The 13,145-nt window shown below is 62.4% G+C and overlaps 1 protein-coding gene across 1 annotated transcript; it reads right to left on the bottom strand.

Moving 5' to 3' along the window:
* Nucleotides 1-901: 901 nt before the first annotated feature.
* On the bottom strand, nt 902-12,887 carry fen1 (flap structure-specific endonuclease 1). Its single transcript, XM_052027265.1, has 11 exons — nt 12,704-12,887; nt 11,248-11,350; nt 10,498-10,600; nt 9,975-10,038; nt 7,978-8,087; nt 7,326-7,462; nt 6,768-6,834; nt 6,253-6,384; nt 2,444-2,595; nt 2,094-2,211; nt 902-1,346 (listed from the first exon to the last, which is right to left on the bottom strand). Exons 1-11 carry the CDS (start codon nt 12,783-12,785, stop codon nt 1,278-1,280), a joined length of 1,137 nt encoding a protein of 378 aa, XP_051883225.1. The 5' UTR covers nt 12,786-12,887; the 3' UTR covers nt 902-1,277.
* Nucleotides 12,888-13,145: the final 258 nt, after the last annotated feature.

Raw genomic sequence — 13,145 nt, forward strand, 5'->3', positions numbered from 1 at the left:
CCCAGGGAACAGCCTCCAACTCCAGCCCCAGGCTCCAACCCCAGAGACCCGCAGCCGCCAGAGAGCCCGAGACAAAAGCAGGGAACACTCAGCAGGTCAGGCGGCGCCTGCGGGGAGAGGAAACCGGCAGATGTCTCAGGCCCGGGACCTCTCGTCAGAGGAAAGAGGCGAGGAGAATGCATCCGAATCAGTCGAAAACTTGCCAGTGGGTCGATGCACTGCCTGGCAGTGCCGGAGAGCCGAGCTTCACCGCCGTCCGTGTGGCGTTCGCACGTTCTCCCCGTGCCTTCCAGTTCTGCCACCCCCCTCGCCCCACAGACGGACGGGCCAGTGGGTTAGTTGGCCGGTAAATTGCCCCTAATGAGTAGGTGAGGGTTTGAATCTGGAGAAGGTGGGGGGGGGGGGGGGGGGGTGGTGGAGATAAGAGTTGGTGGGAATGTGGGCAGAGTGAAAGGGGATTGGGATTGATGCACATGGGTCAGCACAGAGTCAGTGGGCTGAAGGGTCTGCTTCCCTGCTGCCCCTCTCTGGGACTCCGTGACGGTCGGGCACAGGACGGCCACAGCCTGCGACCTCCGGGGGAGGGGAGGGGAGCGGATGTCAGGCAGCTCCAGAGCTGGTGGGACGGGGGAGAGGGCAGGGCTGCGGGACAGGGGAGAGGGCAGGGCTGCGGGACAGGGAGCCACTCTGCTCAGACCCCCCGACAACCGGCCCTTCCCCGACCTTGTACCCCCGCCTCTTCCCAAGGTCACCACTGGGAGAGGAGGGCTTCCCTGGATACAGTTCTGGGGCTGGCTGGACCTCCGGAGGGAGGGACGGAGCCTGTGGAGGGAGGGAGGGAGGGAGGGAGAGAGAGAGGGGGAGGGGCGAGGGAGGGAGGGAGGGGCAGAAAACCGAGGCATCCTTGGAGGAGATTTTATTTGAAGCACAAAAGAACATTAAAAAAAAGAACCAAGAGTTTAACTGTCCGTTTCTGAACAGTCTGGTCACTGCTGACACCGATGGGGCCCCCCCCCACCCCCGGCTTGTGTCGGGTGGGGGGTGGGGGGGGGGTTTGGAAGGGAGGGATGCGGTGGAAGGGAGTGGGGGGGGGGGTGGGAGACACACAAGCAGCAGGAACCGTCTGGAATCACAGTCCACAGCTCGACACTGGGTGGGGGAGGAGACTCTCCCCAAAAATCCGGCAGTGGTCCTGGTGAAGGCTCCACAGACAGCTGCCCTCCCCCCGGGGCCGGAACCCCCCCCCCCCGGGCAGCTCCTCCCCCGGGGGGCCGAGCTCACTTGCCCCTCTTCCACCCCGAGGCCGATTTCGATTTCTTCTTGGCGGATCCTTTGGGTTCCGGTCCCTGGGAGGGGAGAGGAGGGACCGTCAGGCACGGACACAGGCCTCACAAACCGTCTCCCCCTCCCCACCGACAGTCAAACTCCCTCACACTGCAACCCTCCCTTACACCCAGTGACAGTCAGACTCACTCACAGTGACCCCCTCCTCACTCCCAATGACAGTCGGACTCACACTGCAACCCTCCCCAACACCCAGTGACAGTCAGACTCCCTTACACCGTGACCCCCCCACTCCCAATGACAGTCGGACTCACACTGCAACCCTCCCCAACACCCAGTGACAGTCAGACTCCCTTACACCGTGACCCCCCCCCACTCCCAATGACAGTCGGACTCACACTGCAACCCTCCCCAACACCCAGTGACAGTCAGACTCCCTTACACCGTGACCCCCCCTACTCCCAATGACAGTCGGACTCACACCGCAACCCTCCCTTACACCCAGTGACAGTCAGACTCACTCACACCGTGACCCCCCCTACTCCCAATGACAGTCGGACTCACACTGCAACCCTCCCCAACACCTAGTGACAGTCAGACTCACTCTCACTGTGACCCTCCCCTACACTCAGTGACAATCGGACTCCCTCACACCGTGACCCTCCCCTACAGCCAGTGACAGTCGGACTCCTTCCCCCCCTACTCCCGGCCACAATCAGACTCCCTCACACCGTGACCCTCCCCCTACACCCAGTGACAGTCGGACTCCCTCACACTGTGACCCTCCCCTACACCTGGACACCACCGACCTTGCGTTTTCCGGAGGTGAGGGTCCCGGTGACCTTGAAGAAGTCATCCAGCCGTCCCTGCGTGCTCCCCTGCCGGCTCTTCTGCAGCTTCTTGGCCCCGTTCCGGATCCGGTCCTCACTGATGGGACGGAGAAACGGAGGGGAAGGTCAGTGTTCGGAACTCACTGGGGGGATCACCCCCACTCTGTACATCACTGACCCACTGGGGGGCAGGGAGGCGAAGGGGGGGCAATGGGGGTGGGGAGATGGTGCCAAGCAGATTGCTGGGTGCAGTGGTTGGGAGGGGAGGTGTGGGGCCGGGCGCTGACCCCAGGTTGTGATTCCACTCCCCTCCACCCCCCCAACCCTACCTGAACTGTTTCTCCCCACACATGAAGGCCACGAGCTGCTCCTCGTCAGGCTCTGTCCATCGCAGCTCCACAGACTCCGGCTGCACCACCTCGGGCTGCAGGAACAGCTGCCGAGCCTCCCTGTACATCCAGTCCTCGGGCACCGTGTATTTCTGCAGGGGGGAGAGGGGGGAAGAGTCAGCCCAGGGCCCAGCCGGTGCCCCACACACCCCGTCCTGCCCCGCACGCACCCAGCCCACCCACCTGCCCCGCACACCCCCCTCCTGCCCCACCCAGCCCCACCCTCCCCTCCTGCCCCACCCTCACCCATCCTGCCCTGCAACCCCCTCCTGCCCTGCACCCACTCAGCTTGCTGCCCCCTTCCCACCCCTCCACCCCACACGGTACCCAGCCCGCCCCACCCCCCACCCCCACCGCCGTCGGTGTGGAATTTGCACCTTCTCCCCGTGACCCCAGTTTCCCCCGGGGGCTGCAGTCCCCTCCCTCGTCCCAACAACGTGCGGGTGGCTGGGGTAATGTGTGGGTGTGGAAAAGGGGCACTGGGTTTGTGTCAGGAAGCAACGTTGCGGTGAATCAAACTCTGGTCAGGCCACACGTGGAGCACTGCGTGGGGTTCTGGTCACCCCATTATGGGGGGGGGGGGTGGGGGTGGGGGGGGGGAGGTGGGAACATGGAGGCTTTGGAAGGGGTGCAGAGGAGGTTCACCAGGACGCTGCCTGGATTGGACAAACTTGGGTTGTTCTCTCCGGAGCGACGGAGGCTGAGGGGAGAGTGGATGCGGGGTTGACAACATTGTCAGACACAGGAGCAGGATTAGGCCATTCGGCCCATCGAGTCTACTCCACCATTCAATCACGGCTGATCTTTTCTTACCTCATTCGCTTGCCTTCTGCCTGTAACCCTCACCCCTTCCTCCCCCTGCTCACCAATCAATCTCTTCCTTAAATACACCCAATGACGTGGCCTCCATGTCCCTCCGTGGCCACGAATTCCACAGATTCACCACCCTCTGGCTGAAGAGATTCCTCCTCGGCTCAGTTCCCTTCACTCTGAGGCTGGTCCCTCGGATCCCACAGTCTCTCACTGACGGAAGCATCCTCCTCACACCCACCCCACTTCGGTGGGTTTCATGATGATGAGAGGCAGAGATATGGTCCACAGTCAGAACCTTTCTCCCAGGGTAGAAGCGTCACGTACACCAGGGCACAGATCAAGGGCGAGGGGGCGAGAGGGTGTGTGTGGGGCCAAGAGTGGTGGGTGCCTGGGATGGTGGAAGACACAACCAAGGCTTTTAAGAGGCCATTAGACTGACACCCGAGCACACAGGGAATAGAGGGAGTGGGGTCGCGCACAGGCAGAAGAGATGCAGTTTAATTCAGCATCATGTACAGCACAGACATGGTGGGCCGAAGGGCCTGTTGCTGTGCTGTGTTTTGTGGTTAGTGTAAACATGTGGGTGATGGGCCGAACGGTCTCAACCCTGTTCTGCTGGGACAGCGTCCCCGGCACCTGGTCCCCAGGGCCAGCCACGTCACAGGGCAGACGGTGGGGGGGGGGGGGGGGTGTGGGAGGGCCCCCACTCCCTCCAATGTGCTGGCTGCTCCATGGGGGTCTGCCCTCAGTGACCTGCCGGACGTGGGGCTGCTCCTGGACCCTCGGAGCCACCGATGGCTGCGGTTACTGTGGGGGAGGGAGGGGGACACTGACCCCACCTGCAGTCGCGTTCTCGGTGAGGGGTCTTCCACGCGGAACGCGGTGCACGCTGCCGGGCACTGCCCTCTGGCTGTGCTGGATGGGGCGCAGAGCATCTACACTGGGAGGTGCTCCGGGGCTGCAGGACTGAGGCAGCGATCGGACGGCCGGGGTTTGCTTTCCCTGGGGGTACGGCAGCCTGAAGCCCCCACACCACCGGGTTCGGAAGCAGAGACTTCTCTTCAACCATTTGCTTTTTGAACACAACCCTAATCACCGCCTCAGTACAGCAACACCGGGACCACTTTGCACTAAAATGGATGTTTTTTTTGTTGTAAATGTGTTCTTTCTGGAACATAGAAAACCTACAGCACAATTCAGGCCCTTCGGCCCACAAAGCTGTGCTGAACATGTCCCTACCCTAGAAATTACTAGGCTTACCCACAGCCCTCTATTTTACTCAGCTCCACGTGCCTATCTAACAGTCTCTTGAAAGACCCTATCCTATCAGCCTCCACCACCATTTCTGGCAGCCCATTCCACACACTCACCACTCTCTGAGTGAAAAACTTACCCCTGACATCTCCTCTCTATCTACTCCCCAGCACCTTAAACCTATGTCCTCTTGTGGCCACCATTTCAGCCCCCTGGGGAAAAGCCTCTGACTAACCACACGATCAATACCTCTCATCATCTTATATACCTCTATCAGGTCCCCCCTCATCCTCCGTCGCTCCAAGGAGAAAAGGCTGAGTTCCCTCAGCCTGCTTTCATAAGGCACGCTCCCCAATCCTTGTAAAAACTACGCATAATTTGTGTTTTTCTTGTGAATGCTGCTTACCTGCTGCAACAGGTAAGTTTTGCATTGCACCTGTGCACACGCGGATTTGTGCAGGTGGCAGTACACTCGACTGGCTGACAGAAGTGCATCAGGTGATGAGAGGCATTGACAGGGTGGGCGAAGAATCCTTTTCCCAATGGTGAGGGTATTAAAAACAAGAGGCCATCAGCCCGGGGTGGGGGTGGGTGGGGGGGAGTGGAAAGTTTTCACACACCGAGTGGCTGATGTCTGCGACACACTGCTGGGGGGCGGGGGGGGGGGGGGCGGGTTGCGGGTGGAGACAGATTTAACAGTTTAACAGGAGTGGTGACCAGGCACTCGAAGTGCCAGGGCCATGAGGGGAGGGTTACTGGCAGGACCCACAGTCGGCGGGAGGGGGTAGCCAAACGGCCTGTTGCCTCTCCGTGCCAGCCCGTGTGCACTGTCCGAGGGCTTGGGGCGTATGCTGGGAATGTGGAACGGGAATTCTCAGCAAAGGACTGGACATCGACACCTCCCCCGGGACCCCATCCTCACCGTCACGGGGACACTTCCCCCTCCCCCAGGACCCCCACCACCACAGGGATACTCCCCCCTCCCCGAGGACCCCCCTCACTGTCACGGCGACACTTGCCCCCCTCCCCTGGGACCCCCCCTCACTGTCACGGCGACACATCCCCCCCCCTCCCCTGGGACCCCCCCGCCTCACTGTCACGGCGACACTTCCCACCCTCCCCCGGGACCCCCCTCCCCATCACAGGGATACTCCCCCTTCCCCTGAGACCCCCGTCACTGTCACAGGGACACTCCCCCCACTCACCCTGGGAAGGGGGGGGGGGGGGGGGGGGAAAATCGGCGGTCCCAGAGCCGAGGGATCCGGGTGTCCGTGGGGGGTAAAACCCTGGGAACTGCGGCCGGAACATCACCCGTGGATCCCAGGATCTGGAAACACGAGGGGGGGGGGGGGGGGGGGGGGGGGGGGGGGGGGAAAGAGAGTGAAATGGGGCAGGGGGCAGGGTTTGACGCGGAATCGGGGCGGGGGTGGCAAATGGAGCACTGGATCCTGGTTGGGACGTCCCACCTGAAGAGGGGGCCAAGGGAGCCCGCATCAGAGCTGGGCAGGGGTGGGGGAGGAGGTGGGGGGGGGGGGGGGGGGAGGTGGGGGGATGGGATGTGCAGGACCACAGCAGATTCAGACCAGGGAGAGGGGGGCAGTTCCCGGACTCCTGGCGGGGGAACCATCCAGGGGCTGTCCCAGTGCTCCTGCTCCCCCCACCCCCCTGCCCCACCAACTCACGCTGGTGTCAATGTTCTTGATGATGTCCTCGATGCTCTTGTGCTGCCTGATCAGGTCGATGGCCCTCTTGGGTCCGATCCCACGGATGCTCTCACAGTAATCGCTGCCCAGGAGGATGCAGAGGTCGACGAACTGCAGCGGGAGGGGGACAGGGTCAGAGGTCGACGAACTGTGGGGGTGGGGGGACAGGGTCAGAGGTCGGGGACTGCCCCCCCCCACCACCCCACAGAGCGACCCAGCCCACACCGGGCAGGGATACCCGCAGAGCAGGCACCTTGATAACAGAGCCCGCACCCCCCTCCCCACCTCTGCCTCCGCCCCCAGCCCCTCTCATTCCCCTTCTCCCCACAACCCCTCTCTCCCAGCGCACCGCCACATTACCCTTCCCCTCCACCCACCCCATGGCCAACCCAGCCCCCGATCCCTCCGTTGGACCCTCGTCACCCACCCACCCGTCCCCACCCCCTTCCTCTCAGCCCTCCCTCCCCGCCTCCCTCCCCTCCCCTTCCCTTCACCTGCTCCTGCGTCAGCCCAGCCTCCTGCAGCACCTTGTTCAAGTGGAACTCCTGGATGGGCAGCTTCCTGTCAAAACACCAAGGAACGGTGTGAGGACTGGGGAGGGAGGGAGGGAGGAGTGGGACGGTGCAGAAGGAGCCTCACACTGTGTCTGACCCCGGGAGTGTGTGATGGGACGGTGCGGAGGGAGCCTCACCCTGTGCCTGACCCCGGGAGTGTGTGACGGGACGGTGCGGAGGGAGCCTCACCCTGTGCCTGACCCCGGGAGTGTGTGACGGGACAGTGCGGGGGGAGCTTCACCCTGTGTCTGACCCCGGGAGTGTGTGACGGGACGGTGCGGAGGGAGCCTCACGCTGTTTCTGACTCTGGGAGTGTGTGATTGGATGGTGCGGAGGGAGCCTCACCCTGTGTCTGACCCCAGGCATGTGTGTGACAGGACAGTGCAGGACAACACAGTGCAGGAGGACGGTGGGGCGACGAGGTGGGGCGGAGGGGGCAACAAGTCGGGAAGGGGGTGTGGGGGCGTCTCTGGGTGCCCAGGCACCGGAAACACTCACTTGGCTTCACTGGCCGTCATGTGGCGCAGCAGGACGGAGCTCCCGAAGGTGAGGGCGTCCATGTCCTCTGTGGCCGCAGCGTAAACCTTGCCGGCCTTGACCAGTGCGGCACAGCTGGCCTCCGCCTCACAGGGCGCCTGTGGAGGAGAGAGACGGTGACTGTCCGCACAACCCCAAACACCCCACACCCCGAGCACCAGATCAACCCAAACACCCCGAGCATCAGAGAAAACCCAACAGCACCCCTGCACCTGTCACCGAGCCACCAAAACCAATGCCGGGAACAGCCCAGAACAGGACCCAACCTTTCCAGACCCCTCCCTTCTCCCCCGGTGTATGGGACCCCTCACTCCTCCCTCGGTGTATGGGACCCCTCCCTCTCGCACCTCCCCGTGTCCAGGATCCCTCCCTCTGGTACCTCGATGTACAGGATGACCGCCCCCCCTCACCCCTCCAGTACCTCAATATACAGGATCCTCCTCGCCCCTCCCCTGGTGTATGGGACCGCCCCTCCCTCTGGTACCTTGATGTATGGACCCCACCACCCTACCCCACCGCCGCTCTCCCCCCCACCCCCCCCAGCTACCGCGATGTACGAGATCCCCCTCCCCCCCAGTACCTCGATGTACGGGACCCCCCCCTCCCCCGGTACCTCGATGTACGGGACCCCCATTAGCCGGAGCAGCTGTTTGCATTCGTCGTTGTGCTGCTTGGTGACCTTCACCAGCCGCTTGTTGAACCTCTCGATGTTCTCGGTGTCACCTGCGGTCGGGAGATTTGTGTCAGCTCACCTCTGACCCCAGCCCCCACCCCCCAACCTTTACTCCCAACCCTGACCAACCCTAGCCCCCTTTGACCTCTGCTCTTGGAGAACCCAATGCTCACCTTTCACCTCTGAGCACGGAACACACACTTTACCTCTGACCCCCCCCACCCCCAAAGCCACCTTTCACCTCCGACCCTCCCAAAGCCTGTCACGTCACCCTTCACCCTGTCGTTATCCGCCCCTGAGTTGACTGGGGTGACTGAGTTGGGGGGGGGGGGGGGGGGGTGGGGGGTGGCGGTGGGAAGAGTTTGGGGAAGATATTTTCCCCTCCGAAGCTGCCGCTCAGTCTCGGTGAGACAACCCTGGGGTCCCAGACACGTCTCCTAAACCGCCAGCGCTGGATACCAATGAGATCGGCTGCCCAATCTTCTGGCCCTCTGCCAGGTCCTCCAAGGGGAGGCGAACCTGAGATATCTCGCCTGTCTCAAGATCACGAGACAAAGGAGCAGAAGTAGGCCATTCAGCCCATCGAGTCTGCACCGCCACTTCACCATGAGCTGAACTATTCCCATGCAGCCCCAATTCCTGCCCTTTTCCCCATATCCCTTGATACCCTGACCAATTAGATACCTATCAATCTCCTCCTTAAACACCCCCAATGATCGGGCCTCCACAGCTGTATGTGGCAACAAATTCCACAAATCCACAACCCTCTGGCTAAAGAAATTTCTTCTCATTTCTGTTCTAAATGGGTACCCTCTAATTCTAAGACTGTGCCCTCTAGTCCTGGACTCACCCACCAAGGGAAACAGCTTAGCCACATCTACTCTGTCCAGTCCTTTCAACATTCAAAATGTTTCTATGAGGTCCCCTCTCATTCTTCTGTACTCCAATGAGTATAGTCCAAGAGCTGACAATCGCTCATCCTATCTAAGCCCTTTCATTCCGGGAATCATCCTCTTAAATCTTCTCTGAACCCTCTCCAACGTCAGTATCTCCTTCCTAAGATAAGGAACCTAAAACTGCACACAGTACTCCAAGTGAGGTCTCACCAGTGCCCCATTGAGCCTCATCAACACATCCTTACTTTTATACATTATACCTCTCGAAATGAATGCCAACATAGCATTCGCTTTTCTTACCACCGATCCAACCTGGTGGTTAACCTTTAGGGTATCCTGCACGAGGACCTCCGGGTCCCTTGGCACTTCTGTATTTTGAATTTCCTCCCCATCTGGATAATAATCTGCCCCTTTATTTCTTCTTCCAAAGTGTACAACAGCACATTTCTCAACATTGAATGTCATCTGCAATTTCTTTGCCTGTGCTCCTAAACTGTCAACACAGGACAGTGGATGTGTCGGCACCAGTGTCCCAATCAGAGAGTCATACAGCACGGACACAGGCTCTTTAGCCCAACTCGCCCATGCCGGACAGGATTCCCATCTGAGTGGGGCCCATTTGCCTGTGTTTGGCCCATACCCCTCTATCCTGTATCTGTCTAAATGCCTTCTAAAAGTTGTTACTGTACCTGCCTCAAGCACTTCCTCTGGCAGCTCATTCCACATACAGACCACCCTCTGGGTGGGAAACTTGCCTGAGGTTCCTATTAAATCTTTCCTCTCTCCCCTTAAACCCAAGCCCCCTAGTTCTCGATTCCCCAACCCTGGGAAAAAGACAGATTGTATTCACCCTGTCGACGCTCCTTGTGATTTTGTACATCTGTATAAGATCACCTCCTGGTCTCCTACCCTCCAAGGAATAAAGTCTTAGCCTGCCCAACCCCTCCCTATAACTCAGGCCCTCAGGTCCCAAAAACATCCTTGTAAGTCCTCGTTGCAGTACAGAGTTCAGGTCACCAGCGGAGCCGGGCGGACACTCACCCGTCTCCTGCGCGTCGGCCAGCTGCTTCTCCGCCTCCGCCCTCCGCTCGCTCCGCTTGGTCAGCTGGAAGGGATCAGAGGTCGGCACGGGGTCAGGCACCGACCTTTCACCCTCCCCCCACCACCCACCCCGGGCCTGGGACAGGGGCGATACTGGGACTACCCCACCCCCGTTCCCCCCCAACACTCTCTCCCCCCTCCGTCCACCCCATACCGCTCTCCTCCATCACCTTTGCAGTCCCCTCCACCACCCCCCCCACCACCGTCGCACCCCTCTCCCCTTCCCTGGTGCCACCATCGCCCCCTCTCCCTCTCCCATGTACTTGTCCCCTCTCGTGTTCCCCCGACCCCCCCCACCTCACTCACCTCCACTCCCTCCACTGAACCCCGTGTCACGACCCCGACCCTCCCCACCTTCACCAACTCGCCCCCTCCCTCCCCCGACCACCGCTACAGCTCCCCACCCCCGCTCCTTCCTCCCTGCAGCTCCCCGCCCACCCCTGCCGCCGGCCCGTCGCCATACCTCTCCGGCCTTCAGCTGGGGGGGCTTCCCGTCGAACACGTACACCGGCTTGATGCCGCTCTCGATCATGCGGATGGTGCGGTAGAACATCCCCATCAGGTGGCTGTGGGGGAACCAGAGAGGGTCAATGAGGGGCAGGGGGGAGCCAGAAGGGGTCAGTGAGTGGCGGTGGGGGGGAGAGCCAGAAGGGGTCAGTGAGGGGCGGTGGGGGGGGGGGGGAGCCAGAAGGGGGTCAGTGAGGAGTAGGGGGGGACCAGAGAGGGTCAGTGAAGGGTTGGGGGGGGAACCAGAGGGGGTCAGTGAAGAGTGGTTGGGGGGGGGGGCGGGGGAGAGACCAGAGGGGGTCAGTGAAGGGTGGGGGAAATGTCCCGGTCAGGGAGGGCCGACCACAGAGGATCAGTGATGGAGACAGGACACAGGAGGAACATCCCAGGTCCCAGATGGGGTGGGGGGTGGAGGGAGTGACACCCTGACTGAGGGGAGGGACGGGGAGGGTAGGTGGAGCTGAGGGAGCAGAGATTACACCTTCCGGAGAGGAGTCACACTGGCTGCCACACACTCTGGGTGTTTTGAGAGGCGCTACAGGAATGCAGCTCCTCACTTTGTCAAGCAACATCGGTCAAAGCCACGATTGCTGGTTTCCTGCTGGCTCAGCAGCAGAAGGGGCAACGTGGACAAACCTCTGGCCCCGGGGTGCCCTCCGGGACGGCTCCCCCCCCACCCCCTGCACCCCTCCCCCCCCCCCCACACCTGGTGGTCTCTCCGTCCTCGTTCTGAAGCACGTTGCCGTCCTGCCTCACTGCGATCAGGAACTGGTAGATGCTCATCGAGGCGTCAATGGCGATCTTACGGCCTGCAGCGGGGGTAACACACCACAGCCGGGGCTTGGTCAGGAGGGGGAGCGGTCCGGGGCGATCGGAGCCTGGGCCCCACTGTCCCAGGCACAGCAGGAGCCCACAGTCCCGGCTGGAGCCACTGATCCCCCCCTCCCTCCCCAACCATCTCCCCCAACCTGCCCCACCCCTCCCCCCTCCCCTACCATCTCCCATGACCCTGCCACAATCCCTCATGCTGCTCCCCACCCGTCCCTCCCCCTCCCTCCATTAATTTCCCTTCTCTCTAAATCCCTCAATCCTCCTCCCTCTCCACCACCACCCTCCTACCTCCATCGATCCTCCCTCCCCCTCCATCCTCCCCCCCTCCGCCGCCCTCCATCCTCCCACCACCCTCCTCCCCTTCCTCCCTCTGCCACCCTCCATCCTTCCCCCCTCCACCCTCCCTCCCCCTTCATCTATCCTCCCCCTCCCTCCGCCACCCTCCATCTTCGCCTCCCTCCACCACCCTCCATCCTCCCACCACCCTCCATCCTCCTCCCCTTCCTCCCTCTGCCACCCTCCATCCTCCCCTCCACCCTCCCTCCCCCTCCATCTATCCTGCCCCCTCCCTCCGCCACCCTCCATCCTCCCCCCTCCACCACCCTCCCTCCCCCTCCCCCTCCCTCCCTCCCCCTCCCTCCCTCCACCACCCTCCCTCCTTCCTTCCCCCCTCCCTCCCCCCTCCTCCCCTCCCTCCCCCCTCCTCCCTTCCCCCCTCCCTCCTCCTCCCTTCCCCCCTCCCTCCTTCCCCCCTCCTCCCTCCCCCCTCCTTCCTTCACCCTCCCTCCCCCCTCCCTCCCTCCACCACCCTCCCTTTCCCTCCCCCTCCCTCCCTCCACCACCCCCCCTCCACCACCCTCCCTTTCCCTCCCCCTCCCTCCCTCCACCACCCCCCCTCCACCACCCTCCCTTTCCCTCCCCCTCCCTCCCTCCACCACCCCCCCTCCTCCCTCCTTCCTTCACCCTCCCTCCCCCCTCCCTCCTCCCTCCCCCCTCCCTCCCCCCTCCTTCCTTCACCCTCCCTCCCCCCTCCCTCCTCCCTCCCCCCTCCTTCCTTCACCCTCCCTCCCCCCTCCCTCCTCCCTCCCCCCTCCCTCCCCCCCCTCCCTCCTCCCTCCCCCCTCCCTCCCCCTCCTTCCTTCACCCTCCCTCCCCCCTCCCTCCCCCCTCCTTCCTTCACCCTCCCTCCCCCCTCCCTCCTCCCTCCTTCTATCCTCCCTCCTCCCTCCCCCCTCCCTCCTTCACCCTCCCTCCTCCCTCCTTCTATCCTCCCTCCATCCTCGCCTCCCTCCATCCTTCCCCCTCCCTCCCTCCCTCCCCTCCCTCAGTACCGAAGTAGCTCTTCATCTGCTGCTCCCTCACGGCTCCGGGCGCCACATCGCCGATGAGTTTGGCCAAACCCTGAATCCCCATCCTCCGCCGCCGCAGCCCCGGTCCTCCAGCGCGCCAAAACCCGGTCCTCCAGCGCACCCAGCCGCACCCCGAGAGAGCCGAGCGAGGTCCTCCAGCGCACCCAGAGTGAACCGAGCGAGGTCCTCCAGCACAGCTCAATCACATTGGGAGATGGTCGATGCCAGGCCGCCAGCCCACCTAGTCGCCGTCCGAGAAGGTCGATCTGTCGCCCAGCAACGCTCCGAGCGGGTCGACTCTGGCCCTCCAGCCCGCCAAATCGCAGGCGGATAACATCGAGCGGATCCCTCCCCTCTGCAGCCCGGCGCTGACTCACTGTATCTCGGTGCACTTACCGATAATATACCGGTGCTGTGGAGTGGA

This window comes from Pristis pectinata, chromosome 12 (assembly GCF_009764475.1).
Source record: "Pristis pectinata isolate sPriPec2 chromosome 12, sPriPec2.1.pri, whole genome shotgun sequence".
Lineage (NCBI taxonomy): Eukaryota > Metazoa > Chordata > Chondrichthyes > Rhinopristiformes > Pristidae > Pristis > Pristis pectinata.

Bases quoted from the DNA above. Each gene is read 5' to 3' on its own strand.
- fen1 (XM_052027265.1), bottom strand. From the start codon at position 12,785: ATGGGGATTCAGGGTTTGGCCAAACTCATCGGCGATGTGGCGCCCGGA. The intron at 7,463-7,977 runs GTACCGGGGGAG...TCTCCTCCACAG, and splicing joins TGGGGGTCCCGTACATCGAG to GCGCCCTGTGAGGCGGAGGC. The intron at 2,596-6,252 runs GTGAGTTGGTGG...TCCCCCCTGCAG, and splicing joins TCAAGAACATTGACACCAGC to AAATACACGGTGCCCGAGGA.